General features: G+C 42.5%; 1 protein-coding gene across 6 annotated transcripts; it reads left to right on the forward strand.

Moving 5' to 3' along the window:
• Positions 1 to 1901: 1901 nt before the first annotated feature.
• On the forward strand, positions 1902 to 14148 carry LOC139381461 (acyl-CoA desaturase-like). Of its 6 annotated transcripts, none has more exons than XM_071125011.1 (6): positions 1902 to 1949; positions 2256 to 2538; positions 3973 to 4103; positions 5171 to 5376; positions 9961 to 10193; positions 11913 to 14148. In XM_071125011.1, exons 2-6 carry the CDS (start codon positions 2307 to 2309, stop codon positions 12110 to 12112), a joined length of 1002 nt encoding a protein of 333 aa, XP_070981112.1. In that variant the 5' UTR covers positions 1902 to 1949; positions 2256 to 2306; the 3' UTR covers positions 12113 to 14148. The 6 variants fall into 6 exon arrangements, with proteins under 6 accessions (XP_070981112.1, XP_070981116.1, XP_070981113.1 ...); XM_071125015.1 differs by having other exon boundaries at positions 2261 to 2538; XM_071125012.1 differs by having other exon boundaries at positions 1935 to 2017.
• Positions 14149 to 14701: the final 553 nt, after the last annotated feature.

The raw sequence follows: 14701 nt of genomic DNA on the forward strand, positions 1-14701 counted from the left end.
AGGTGTATTTGGAGGGCGAGTTAGTTAGGATGACATCTATGAGGGTGCCCGTGTTTACTGATTTGGGGTTGTACCTGGTAGGTTCATTGATCATTTGTGTGAGATTGAGGTCATCAAGCTTAGTTTGTAGGATGGCCGGGGTGTTAAGCATGTCCCAGTTTAGGTCACCTAGTAGCACGAGCTCAGAAGATAGATGGGGGGCAATCAATTCACATATGGTATTGAGGGCACAGCTGGGGGCAGAGGGAGGTCTATAGCAAGCGGCATCAGTGAGACTTGTTTCTGGAAAGGTGAATTTTTAGAAGTAGAAGCTCAAATTGCTTGGATACAGACTTAGCCTGCAGAGTTCTGTATTACTATCTATCTTTGCAGTAGATTGCAACACCTTTGGCAGTTCTATCTTGGCGGAAAACGTTATAGTTAGGAATGGAAATGTCAAGGTTTTTGCTGGTTTTCTTAAGCCAGGATTCAGACACGGCTAACACATCTGGGTTGGCAGAGTGTGCTAAAGCAGTGAGTAAAACAAACGTAGGGAGTAGGCTTCTAATGTTAACATGCATGAAGCCAAGGCTTTTACGTTTACAGAAGTCAACAAATGAGAGCACCTGTGGGGTGGGAGTGGAGCTAGGCACTGCAGGACCTGGATTAACCTCCACATCACCAGAGGAACAGAGGAGAAGTAGGATAAGGGTACGGCTAAAGACTATACGAACTGGCCATCTAGCACGTTCAGAACAGAGAGTAAAAGGAGCAGGTTTCTGGGCACGATAGCATAGATTCAAGCTGGTTAGCATAATCGGCCTTCAGCGGGTGTCGCGCCTGAGGGGCCTGTTGGAGTCCTCGGGCAGATTATGTCGGTATTCCAGTCGTAGGGGATCTGCGGGATTCCATGCCCCGTACCAGCTGTAGAAGGGGTCCGGATATTGTAGCCCAGGAGTATACTTCGGTGGTAGCCCAGGAGTATACTTTGGTGGTAGCACAGGAGCCCTGGCCGGGCTAGCTTCAAGCTAATTGGTGCTTGCTCTGGGATGGAAACGCTAGCCAGGAGTAGTTATCAGGGATTGTGGTTAGTTAGTTGGGACAATCTAGATGAAAATGTTCAGTTTGCGGTAGGAATCCGGGGATAAAAATAACAGGTCCGTTATGCTCTGGTTAGAGTCACGTTGTTCAAACTGATGAGAGTTTTCCGAACTGAAGGTTAGCTGATGACCGCTGGCAATGGTTTGCTGACTGATAGCTGGTAGTTAGTTGGCTATCTTCAGTTGAGGGATTCCAGATCCGAAGTAAATATAAATACTTTAGGAAAAAAAAGCAGATCCACGCCACATTGGGTGAGGCGGGTTGCAGGAGAGTATTTAGAAGTTGAAGTTTATCAAAATATTTTAAGGGATATGCGACGAAAAAGATGTAAAACAACATATACAAGGGACACGACAGGACAAAGACGTCTGACTGCTACGCCATCTTGGATCTTGTATGTAGCTATACTCATATGTCCAAGTGATGTGTTGGAAGCAAACAGGATAAATCATAATGTTGGATTGTATCAATCAACTCCCATCACCCCACATCCTCTCCATGAGCAACAGAATGCAATGTCCCTTATTGTAATGAGTATGACCCAATTATGGGCCTAAAGGTTACTGCTGGTCACTGACTCTGGAAAGATGACTACGCCTATTAAACAGCAGCTATCCAACCATGTTGACACAAGTTGCGTAATTTTATACATAAGGAGTGTGAAATAATGTGTGACTGTAAAAACATTTTTTTTTAAAACTTTTTCTGGATGACTTTCAGTATTTCAGTCAGGGGTTGTAAAACGTTAAACATCAGATAATCAGGCAACCAATGAAACTGTCAGGGTAGAGGTGGCGTCAAATGCTCATCGACCAATTGGAGTCTTTAAAACGACGTCTGAACAAGAACTCAGCAGCAGGCTTAGCTGGGTAAGCGGAATCATTATCGTCACGAGTAGAGCTGCATAACGTTCGCCCGAAGAAGCTATCTCAGCTTTGTGCGCCTTTTTTTATACATTGTAACGATTATTTTCATTCTACGCTTTAAATGATGTATTCGATGCCAGTTGATAGCAATTTGTGCATCTTTGATAGTAGCCTATGCTATCCTAGCATTGCACCCGGAAATCGAGCACGCACTTTAACTTGATGTTAAAGTTGCTCGATTCCTTGGTGGGATGAACGAGGATTCCCGTGTTTGTCATGTTAATTGAATAGTTTCTGTCCTCTTTCTAGCACAGATCTCATCTCAACACGGCGTGTTAACTACAGACTCCCACAGCAAAAATGACAGCGACGGAGACAAGAAACCCCAACAAGCAACAAAACAGAGATGCTGTGGTGGCAGAAACGTCTACGAGAGATGATGTTTTTGATGATAGCTATAAAGCAAAAGAGGGCCCTAAACCGCGGATGAGATTGGTGTGGAGAAACGTCATATTAATGGTTTTATTACATGCTGGAGCGCTTTACGGACTGATGCTCGTGCCCTCCACCTCGGCCTTAACTCTGGCCTGGAGTAAGTATCCCCATTTACCTAATGTGCCATTTGATTTGCCTTTTATTTTTGATTTTTATCGGGGTTTTACGCCATTGTTAAAGTTGTTTGACTACGCAAGATATTTTACCTGGTCGACATTAGAAAACAGAATGTGGTGAATCTGGGTGATGCGCTTGGTGGCGTTACACCGACATGTTGCTTGCCCTCTGAGAATAGTGTTGAATTTTGATGAACACCCACGTAATATTTTTTTCCATGGAAATAATAAACACATTCATACTATAGGACCTAATGAGTTCTCTCGTCATATGTAACGGAATATGTAGCCTAACAGTTATAACACCAGGGTTTCACAACTTTGGTCCTGCCCCCCCAGGTGCACGTTTTGGTTTTTGCTCTAACTCGACGCATCTGATTCAAATAATCTAAACTTGATGAGTTGGTTATTTGAATCAGCTGCGTAGTGCTAGGGCAAAAACCAAAACGTGCACGGGGGCAGGACCAAGTTTGGGAAACCTGAGCTACACCATTATCACCTGATCATCACACCATGCATGCACCTATCAACTGAAGCGCTTATAGGCAGGCTACTGTGGTGCAGAGAGCGAACTAGACGTTTTGGAATGCTTGGTCTGAGGTAGCCCAAAGGCCGGCAGATGGCGATATTGGGTCGCTTTGGTCTTACCGTCCAAGTGCATTGTATACAGCTGGCAACAAAAGTGCAACTGCCGCCCACAGTTCGGGGTGTTCCTGTATGTTGGCTTTCCTGCATCTTTTGGATGGTAAAATGAGACTCAATATCACCATCTGCCGGCCTTTGGGCTAGACTTGAGGCACCTCGGTTCACAATGTTTCTTAATCAGAAAATAGCTACACCAATCTGTCTGCTTGTTTAGACCTAGACAATATGTGCAGTTTTTATTGCAGAAGAATAGCCGGAATAGGTAGTTGGACAGATGACGCATGACTTGGATTATACAGAACGACCCAAACTTTGTTTCCCCTGTTGCATACCCCCGGTCCTGTCCCGTCTGTGTGCAATGCTGAACTGCATATTATTTCACTGGGTGAGACAAAGAACAATTGCCATTCCAATAGACATTCCATTGTGAGAGGCTGCATGGCACCAAAACAGAATATCTTTGCTGCCTGGGCTGTTCGTCGGCCCAGAGTTCTCACATCCTAAGCAGCCTTGTCTGGCTACACATAGAAACGCATTCAGTAATTTTACAACAACCCTGAGAGTAGAGTAGACATGCATACCTACTCCCACTGCCAGCTCCCAACAGAAATAACTCACGACAGCAAAAAGTCAGGGATGGGATATGATGTCCCCTGTATCTACTGGGAGTCAAATCTGTGCTTGACATGATTCTGTGCACGTGAGTGTATGCCAAACATGGGTGTCTATTTATCTTTCTCAACCTATCCCTCTTGCTCTCCCTCCTGTAGCTGTTGTGTGCTTCTTGCTCAGTGCCCTGGGTATAACTGCGGGGGCCCACCGCCTCTGGAGTCACAAGTCCTACAAGGCCTCCACCCCTCTGCGAGTCTTCCTGGCCCTTGCCAACTCCATGGCCTTCCAGGTAAACAAACAATCTCTGAATTGAATCATCTTTATTGACCTCAAGAGAGGAAATTGTATTTGTAACCAGCATAGGATACATACCGTGGGTATCATACAGTGCATTTGGAAAGTATTCAGATCCCTTGACTTTCTCCATTTTGTTACAGGCTTATTTCTCAAACTACACACAACCCATAATGACAAAGCAAAAACAGGTTTAGACATTTTTGCAAGTGTATTAAAAACATAAATGTTTTCAGACCCTTTACTCTGTACTTTAAGTACCTTTTGGCAGTGACTACAGCCTCCAGTCTTCTTGGGTATGACACTACAAGCTTGGCACACCTGTATTTGTGGAGCTTCTCCCATTCTTCTCTGCAGATTTTGTCAGGTTGGATGGGGATGTCTTAAGATCGTCAATGGAAACAGGATCCACCTGAGTCTCATAGCAAAGTGTTTTTGTTCTTTTATAAATTTGCCAAAAATTCTAAACCTGTTTTTGCTTTGTCATTATGGGGTATTGTGTGTAGATTGGGGAGGGGGGGGTGGTAATTAAGACATTTTAGAATGAGGCTGCAATGTAACAAAGGGGGAAATTAAAGGGGTCTGAATACATTCTAAATGCGCTGTATCAAGCATCTGAGTAAGAATGCCAATCTAGGATCAGGTTCTCACTGTCCATGTAGACTCATTTTATTGTGATCTAAAAAGCGAAACTGATCTTAAATCAGCACGTCTTTTCAAACACTTGATACATACGGCCCCAGATTCCCTCACCATGGGTCCCGTGTACTACTGTATAGAGTACTATAGAGCTGGGACAATAAACAGATTTGTCACCAACCATACCTCTCACTTATCGCAGGCATTTTTCTGTTATCATTGATTACGGTACGTCGCCTATACTAGAGAAATGTGAAGTTTTGAAATGAACTATTTTTGCTAATATGGGTGAGAATTGATGGCTACAACCTTCAAAGTAGTGTGTGTATATATATTTTTTTCTCCCCATTTCACCCAGCTGTACTACTGTTAGTGTTGGATATAGTGCCTCCTAAACAACCACATTTCTATTGTTTCCTCCAGAATGACATTTACGAGTGGGCGAGGGACCACCGGGTTCACCACAAGTACTCCGAGACGGACGCGGACCCCCACAATGCACTGCGGGGCTTCTTCTTTGCTCACATTGGCTGGCTGCTCGTCCGCAAGCACCCTGACGTGATCGAGAAGGGAAAGAAGCTGGAGCTGACGGACCTGAAGGCAGATAAAGTCGTCATGTTCCAGAGAAAGTAAGAAGAGAAGGGTCTCTGCCCTGTCTAGTCCTTCATATCTGATGTCTTCTCCTATATGCCATTTTAGCAGACGCTTTTATCGAAAGTGGCTTATAGAGCATGTATACATTTTTGGATGGGTGGCCCCAGCGTAAGCCAAAACCATGATCTTGATGTTGCAAGCCCCATGCTCTACCAATTGAGCCACACAATACGATGTTATCTGTTGGTATATGGTAAAGACTTTCTTACCTACATATAGTAGCAGTCATTGGTGGGGGGACTTATCTTTCCTTTAATGGTAGTATTTTTAAAGGTTGGCCCTGGCAGTGCCCGCACTCTAAATCATGCACTCTGAATAAAGGAAACGCCAACATGAAGTGTCTCAACAGGGCGTTGGGCCACCACGAGGTGCAATGCGCCTTGGCATAGATTCTACAGGTGTCTGGAATCCTATTGGAGGGATGCAACCATTTGTTTTCCACAAGAAATTCAATAATTTGGTGTGGTGGGTAACGCTGTCTCAGGCACCACTCCAAAATCTCCCATAAGTATTAAATTGGGTTGATCTGGTGACTGACACAACCACACCCTTAACCCCTATGCTCCTTTGAGACCCCTCTTTCAAAGTCAGATCTCTTCTAGCCATGGTAGCCAAAATAATGCTCAACTGGGCATTTTATACATTTCACTGAATCAATAAAAAATGTTCTCATGCGCTGAATACAACGGGTGTCGACTTTACTCATTGTAAAACGAGGAATAAAATGCTCAAGAATGGCGCTATATCCAGGTCGTGCCAGATCAATGTGCAGAGGTAGGAGGTAGATATGTACGTAAAGGCAGGGTAAAGTGACTAGGCATCAGGTTTAATAATGAGTAATATTAAAGAATGGGTAGCAGCAGTATACGTGTGAATATATGTGGGTTATGTGTCTATACACTCAGTGGACAGTTTATTAGGTACACCCATCTAGTACTGGGTTTGACCCTCCCCCCACTGCCAAAATAGCCTGAATTCTTCAGGGCATGGATTCTACAAGGTGTCACGTTAAGTTGCTCAATTGGTATCAAGGGACCCTATGTGTGCCAGGAAAACATTCCCCACACCACCACCAGCCTGTACCATTGACCGCAGGCAAGATGGGGCCATGGACTCATGCTGCTCACACCAAATCCTGACTCTGCCATCCCCCTGACAGACTGTGAAACCCTGGCTTAGGTCACTCGTTTAGCCCATTTGTGTAACATTCAATTGAACAGTAGTTGGATGCCTGTTTGCCTGCTTTACATAGCAAGCCACGGCCACGTGACTCACTGTCTGAAGGAGCGAACCATTTTCGTGAATTGGATGGTGTTCCAAATCAACTGGCCACTGAGTATATTCTTGTGTGGATAGTCCATGCAAGATGGGGTCGATGCAAATAACAATGATGTGTCATTGTGTTTTGCGTTTCACATCTACCATCAGTTATGCCACCGGATAAAAGACAGCGCCATCTTAGCCGCCTATTTGCATTCTGGAGAAGTTGAACAAACCTCCATTGGCAGTAGCATGCAATGTGCCACAGGGGCAATTTTAAGTCATTGTACACTTGAAAGAGCTCTGTATAAAATCCAATCCACCATATAAACCAACGGTTATAGAACTAATGGCACATCACGTTTTGGACTGCATGTGCCTGGTGATCAGATGACATTGAGTTTTGCATTTCCTCTATACCATCAGCTATGCCACTGGACATAACACATTGATCTTATCACTGCAATAATCAAGCAACCAAATCTGGTGTGTTCCACATCATTGTACATATGTTCCACGAGACTAGCACAAGTGACTTGACAATATTGAGTTGTAATTTTAATTGATTTTCTATGCGTGACTATCTAAAGTAAACCCAACTCTGAGTGCTCCACACATGTCTAGAACAAGTCCCGCACACTGAAGCTCCCAATTCACCGCTTTATTGACAACGTTTCCGTCCGAAACGGCTCTTCGTCAGATTAGACACACTGAGTTCACATCCCAAATCACCTCACATGACGCATGGTGGGTGCAAAAAAAACATTTGCATATCACTAATAATTAAATAACAATGAGATGGTTCCAGAACATAATATATATTTACAAAATGACCAAGTGGGTAACCTGGAAGGCAAGACAAATCAAAGTAACATAACATTCAGGTAAGAAATGGTCTGATATCAAACTCTTGAGACATTGAATCCAATACAATTCTCTTAATAATAGATGATCAGTATCTCCGCCCCACCTAGGAGTCTTAACATGTTCGATGCCAATGTATTTTAGAACTCATGTTGTGACAAGCCTCCATGAAATGTGCAGCAACAGGGTTTCTCTGGTCAAGGGTCCTGATATTACTCCTGTGTTCTGCTTTCCTTGTTTTCAGACCTTGTTTTATTTTTCCGCAATAGCATGGACCACAAATACATTTGATCAGGTATATCACATTTTGTGGAACATTTAATGATGCCCTTAATCTTAATGGCCTTGCCCGTAATAGGGTGATTGGACATTGTGCATTTGTTCGTGAAGTTACACTGGGTGCATCCGCCATATCTATAAGTTACCTTCCGGCACGTTGTCTAGAAAGGTACTGCTTGGCACTGGTGGAAGATCAGACCTCGCCAACATTTGGCTGATGTTGGGGGTGTGTCTGTAGAAGACCCGCGGGGGTTCTTTTTAATGTCTTTTCCAGTTGTGGATCAGTGCTCAAGATGTACCAGATTTTATTTTTTTATATAATGTGGTCAATGTTTACCAAGTTAGGGGTACTGAAGGAAGCGTTGGTCAGGATGGCGGAGAGGTTTGGGCGTGAGGCTGTCATCTTGGGTCATTAAAAATAACATTCCCTTGCGTCATGCAGCCATTCCTCTGGGTAACCCCGCTGTCTGAAACGCTTCTCCAGATGGTCGGTTTGTTTGACAATCACTAGTATGCTCCATATTTGAGTTTTTCTGGGTCAGTTATTGACGTGTGCAGTTGTAATCGCACCACTTGTGTCTTCTCACGTATTCCACCCAGTTGCTCAGCTAATAAGAGCCATCAGATCAAATGAGTATTTGTTTGTAATTTTGCACCACTGGTCACAGAAATTCCCATAGAATCCAGAAGGCACCCACAATCAGCAGAGACCAAGGCCTTGTGGGATCAATTTCTTGCGCAAGCTGTCGCTCAAAGTGACAGCGTGGAGATGCAGATGTCTCTGTCATAGGTGTTTCAGTCTCTTGTAGTGATTCTGTTGTTTTCAACGTGATTGTCAAACAGTCTTGTCATAATACGGGTATAGTCTTCAATTGTGTATTCAAATGTCTTATGGCAGTTAACATCCTCTTCAATTGGATTTGCCATCTCTGGTCGACACCCAAATGGCGGTGCGTAATGGAGTCTTGCAGATTGGAGTGCCGTATGAAAAGAAAGTACCGTCTATAGAAAAGTTTGGTCATACTCACATCCTTAAACAGGTGCTGGGCTAATAAAGAACAAGAAGGCCCACACAGTTGACACTCCCAATTCACTGCTTTATTGACAACGTTTCCATCTCAAACGGATCTTTGTCAGATCAAACACACTGAGTGTTCACATCCCAAAATATCCACATTTCACCTCATGCATGCTCCACACATGTATCATTTGGAAAAAAGCATCTAATCAACAATGGAATTTTTATTAATTCTTCCAATTATTGACTTTTGCAACTGCCAGCAGTTTGGCGCCAAAGCATTTACAACGTAGACATAGTAAAATAAATCTGAGGGTGGCAGGTTTGAATCCCTGTTCACCTTGTCAGCTCAATCTGTGGCTTCAGCAAGGCCCCAATTGCTCCAGGGTTGCTGTTGGTAATGGCACACCCTGTCATTTTAATTTACATAAATTCACTGAAAGCCCACACTATCACACTGTTATATTAACAGTATTGCACTTTTCATGTTGCTTACTTTTAGCCAGCTAATAGCATTACCAATCAAGCAGCAGCATGGACTAACTGTTCAAATCCGGGTTGCTTCAGGATTATTTTGCTGTGACAATACTAGATCAAATTTAAGATCCTACATCTATAGGTTGTGGTGTCCATGATGACGCTGGCTGACTGATCTATTGATAAGAGCTGCCTTCTCTGCCAGGGCCCCGATTGGGCCATACCCACACAGTACAGTGACTGGCTTGCCATTTATCAGCAGGCAGTGGGTACTCGTGGACGTAGTCCCAAACTAGTAGCACCACAGAAATTGGTCATTTTTTTAAAACATTTTGGTGGAAGACTAAATCAACTGAATAGAATTCTTCAAAACATTGTTCTTTTTTTGGTACTGAACTAGGTGTGACCTTCCATGGCTTAGTAACTCTGTTTATGAATATAGGTGCTTGGGGTGGTCACTTCCCCAGCTTTAACTTAAATTTCATTTTAGATTCAACATAACAATGCTTCCAGTTCTACTTACAAAGCTACTTTTGTTTGACTCATATAAATTCCAATACTAATCTTACCCACCCACCCCAAAAATAAATGATGGAGCTCTATAGATTTTCTTTGTATTTGACACACACCAAATCATCTCTTCCCTCTCTGTCCCCTCTAGGTACTACAAGCTCTCTGTGGTTCTGCTGTGTTTCCTGGTGCCCATGTGGGTGCCCTGGTACCTGTGGGGTGAGTCCCTGTGGGTGTGCTACTTCATCCCGGTCCTCATGCGGTACACCCTGGTGCTGAACGCTACCTGGCTGGTCAACTCTGCAGCTCACATGTGGGGCAACCGACCCTATGACCATAACATCAACCCCAGTGAGAACCGTTTCGTGGCCTTCAGTGCCATTGGTAAGGATCGGACTTTAAAAATATATATTTAAGGGGGGGGGGGGGGGGGGATTTGTCTGGAGCACTACTATTGGCCAGAGCTTTGCACTCTATAGGAAAAGGCTGTTAGCCATTTTGGACAAAGCCAATATGCCATTTCGTGACCCACCACCACACTTAGTAGCCTTCCCAAAGCAGCTGATGCAGCCTGGCATGGTGTAGTGAGGCGGAACTCGCTAATCCAGTGGCCTGTGTTTACTTTGTACAAGAGATCCTGCTGTTTGTGTGAAATCAGAGCTTCAGTCCGACTGATTGCATGTTCTACTGTAAACTCTCGTCTGTTTGTCAGCTGTGAAAATCATGTTTTAGTTGAATAGCTTAAAACGGGTGGGACTTGTAATTTTTTACATTTGAGTCATTTAGCAGACTCTTATCTAGAGTGACTTATGGTAGTGAGTGCATACAGTTGTGCTTCTTTCATACTTATTTTTTACCATGGCGTGATGTTGTCTCAGCCTACAGTATGTGGATCTCGCAACATGTAAAGTGTTGGTTTCATGAGTTGAAATGTTTGATGCACACAGTTTATTTCTATCAATTTTGTGCACAAATTAGTTTACACCCCTGTTAGTGAGCGCTTCTCCTTTACCAAGATAATCCATCCACCAGACAGGTGTGGCATGTCAAGAAGCTGATTAAACAGCTTGATTGTTACACAGGTGCACCTAGTGCTGGAGACAATAAAAGGCCATTCTAAAATGTGAAGTTTTATCACACAAACTGTCTCAAGTTGTCAAGGGCATGCAATAGGCATTCTGACTGTAGGAAGGTCCACCAGAGCTGTTGCCAGAGAATTTAATTTATTATCTCTACCATAAGCCACCTCAACATTTGAGTACTTGGCAATATGTATGCCCAACAGGCCTCACAACTGCAGACCACGTGTATGGTGTCATGTGGGTGAGCAGTTTGCTGATGTCAACGTTGTGAACAGAGTGCCCCATGGTGGGGGTATGGGCAGGCATAAGCTACGAATAAACTAACACAATTGTATTTTATCAATGGCAATTTCAATCCAGCAATACCATGAGATCCTGAGGCCCAATTTATTTAAAAAATTAAAAACCAATTTATTTAAAAAAAATAATAATAATTTAAGCTATCTGTGACCAACAGTTGCCTATCTGTATTCCCAGTCATGTGTAAATCCATAGGTCAGGGTCTAATGAATTATTTTGTTCAATTGACTGATTTCCTTATGAACTGTAACTCAGTAAAAAATCTACGAAATGGTGGTTTTTATATTTTCAATCTATAAATAAGTCTCGGACATGCAACACTTGACTTAGGGCTGCTGTAGTTTGTGCAGTTTGAGTGCTCTGGTTCAAGTTGGAGACCATAATTAACTTTGAATCATGTATTTGAATGCTTGACTGGAACAAAATGTTGCGCCCAGCAGCCCTCCAGGACTCAAGTTAGCCATCCATATTGTAGTACTTTTCAGACTCCATGCTTTAGTTTACATATCAATTATGGTGATCAGATTGTTTTGAATCCTATTAAAAAAAGTAACTTGCATAGATGCACACCTATAGTATTACCAGGTGCATGGAGTAAAGGGGGGTTCCAGCTCTTTTTCTTTTTTTCTCTCACAAATCTAGTCTTTGCTGTCACCTGTGAATGGCTATTGGTTTATGGTTTTAACCTGACTTTCCTGTCCCCTTGTATCCTTCCTGCTAGGCGAGGGCTTCCACAACTACCACCACACCTTCCCATTTGACTATGCCACCAGTGAGTTTGGCATTAAGATGAACATCACCACTGCCTTCATAGACCTCATGTGCTTTCTGGGCCTGGCCAAGGACTGCAAGAGGGTGTCCCACGAACTCGTTTCGGCCCGCGCCCAGCGAACAGGTGACGGCAGCCACAAGACTGGCTGAGTTATGTTGTCTCAAACCGTTACGGACTTGATGCGACCGATGCCAGATACGATAAAACAGGCTAAACCAATGAAAGAAAGAATGTAGCTGTAGTAAATTGCAGTATTGATGATGGAGTTAGTAGTGCTGCAGTTAGTAGTGATCAAACCATGGTCCATTGATGTCTGCTTCTGTGTTATGAGTTACAAACCTATACTTGAGTTCCTCAGACTAATATTGGCTTTAAAATCGGTCCTAGACCTTTCAGTTAAGTGTTGTTTTGTTTTTTTAATGAATGATGCGTGAGGTGACTAAGCAAAGTGATCTAATGGCCTGGCTAAGCTAGGTATGTTAGCACAGATATTTAAAGAGTAAGTCACTATTGGTGGAAAAAACTGAAGTGTGTGTGTGTGGCGGAGATGGACGCTGTAATGCGTGACACTATTACACCAACCAAACTACCTGCCTGTGCCATCTGCACCAACAATGAAGATGGTAGGACATTAACCTCTAATTTATTCATGAGCTATTATTAATTAACCCTCTGGCACTTTTGAAATTGTGAAAAAAGTTTGAGGTTTCTTCACATTTTAGGCTAAGTAGGTGAAATTTGTTTTGATAATGTGTCGATTTCAATTCGGGCTGAATGATTCTGACATATGGATCCAAATCTTCACGCTTTGTTGACATTCATTCACTAAGCGTGGAGTAAAAATTCTTTAAAATCCTTGGAAGTCCACCTTTTGTCAAAAGTTTACATTTACGTTTAAGATGAAATTTAAGTTTTATAATTTAACATTATTTGCTTTTGATTTAGCCACCCTACTTCAGTCTTATTTTACTATAAGCTGCTGTGTTGAAACAGCCCTACTTACTTCTAAGTCAACATACTGTTGAGCTGTCATTGTATACCAGACCATATTCCATATAGGCTGGTGTAGAAGTGCAGTTGTGCGGCAGCATTGCATATTATTGCACCAGTTGACTCCTCCTGTCCAAGTTGCTCTTCACAGGAGATTATTTCCTCTTGTAGAAGAGGATGAAGGTATCAGATCTCAAATTGCACATATATTCCCTGTATAGTGCATTACTGTTGACCAGGGCCCATTGTGGGCTCTGGCCAAAGGTAGTGCACTGTATATGGAATCAGGTTCCATTTGGGATGTACATACGGTCTCTTCATTTGTGTATAACACGATTTATACCTCTGAATATTTTGTGGGGGCGATGGTGCCTGTGACTACAGTCGGATGGTCGAACAGAAGCCTGGTTGGGTTTTTTTCCATCCTGCTTCAGACACTTCTGCACTGAAACGTAGTTAAAACGCAAACTCTGATCAGTCTTTATTACACAAAATAATACTTGTTTGTATTTATTTTTTACTCTTACTGCAGCTGAAGTTAAAAGTAGGACAAGGTGAAAGAGGCTGAGAGCATTTGTGTACGTGTCGTCTCGGTATTTTGAATTAAATTTAGTCCACTCTCGCCCACTTAGTAGACATGGACATGTCTAGAAAAAGATGGATGCGACAGGGGAGGTAAAGGACGAGCCAATGGTTTAGTTAATTTGGTTGTACATCAATTGTAAGTTAACACTCTAGGGGGGGACTATAGGAATTCTACTTCTGAGTACTGAGGGGAAAAAATGGCATTTTGAATATTTGCTTTGGAGCTGTGGTTGTTATTTAATGACTTAATAGCTATATGGGAGAGAAAGTAATGGGAATAACTTAACTCAAAGTAAAAGGAAAGACCATGTGCTTTGCATCCTTGGGATATTCTGTATAGTATCAGATTCTGAGGGATTAAGGACACATTTTTGCATAATGGTTAAACAAATGTGTTTAGCTCTGAAGAAAATAAGATTCCAGATTAGTTACGAACTCATGAAATTGTAATTTGTCACACTTTGGTCTACCTTTTCTCAGTGCAATTATTTTGTGCAGTGTTAACTTCTTGAAGTCTGAATGCCTTAAAAAAACTGCAGCATTTTTTTTCTAAGAATGTTCTACCCACTGTATGTACCGTAAATAAACCACATTTTCTACATGTTGAAAAGCATGTCCTGCTGTCTGTTTGTTGTAATTCTGTAATTTCTCCATTTCTAATTGAATAAAAGACAAGTCAGTGTCTTATTTACTCGTCCTTTCACTTTTGCATCAATGTCTACAATTTTCTGCAAAGTGACTGGGGTGTAGTCATTAGTGCACACCATAGAAAATGTTTTGCAACAGGAAACAATTTTATTTTTTTGAGACAAGTTCAAGTTAGTTCCCTGTTTGATTCCAAGTGAATACACCCTTGGTGATATTGAGGTGGTCAGCTGTGTATGCAGCGTTTATTCTCTCCATTAATATTAAATCATTTTAGGGAAAAGCATTGCAGCTATCATAGAAAGCCATTCTCTGACAGGCCTTGTCACCAGGCTATTATCTGGCCTATGCTCACATCTTCATTTCCCTGTACTGCTGACTGAATCATCATATGGGTGTTGTGCCATGGTATTTTAGAATTTAAACTTTACACTCAAACCCAACACTAAGTAGACTAAAAGTCATAACACTCAACAGCTCTCTTGAATGTGGCATTTACTGATTTACATAGCATATTC

Source organism: Oncorhynchus clarkii, chromosome 23 (assembly GCF_045791955.1).
Source record: "Oncorhynchus clarkii lewisi isolate Uvic-CL-2024 chromosome 23, UVic_Ocla_1.0, whole genome shotgun sequence".
NCBI classification, from domain to species: Eukaryota; Metazoa; Chordata; class Actinopteri; order Salmoniformes; family Salmonidae; genus Oncorhynchus; species Oncorhynchus clarkii.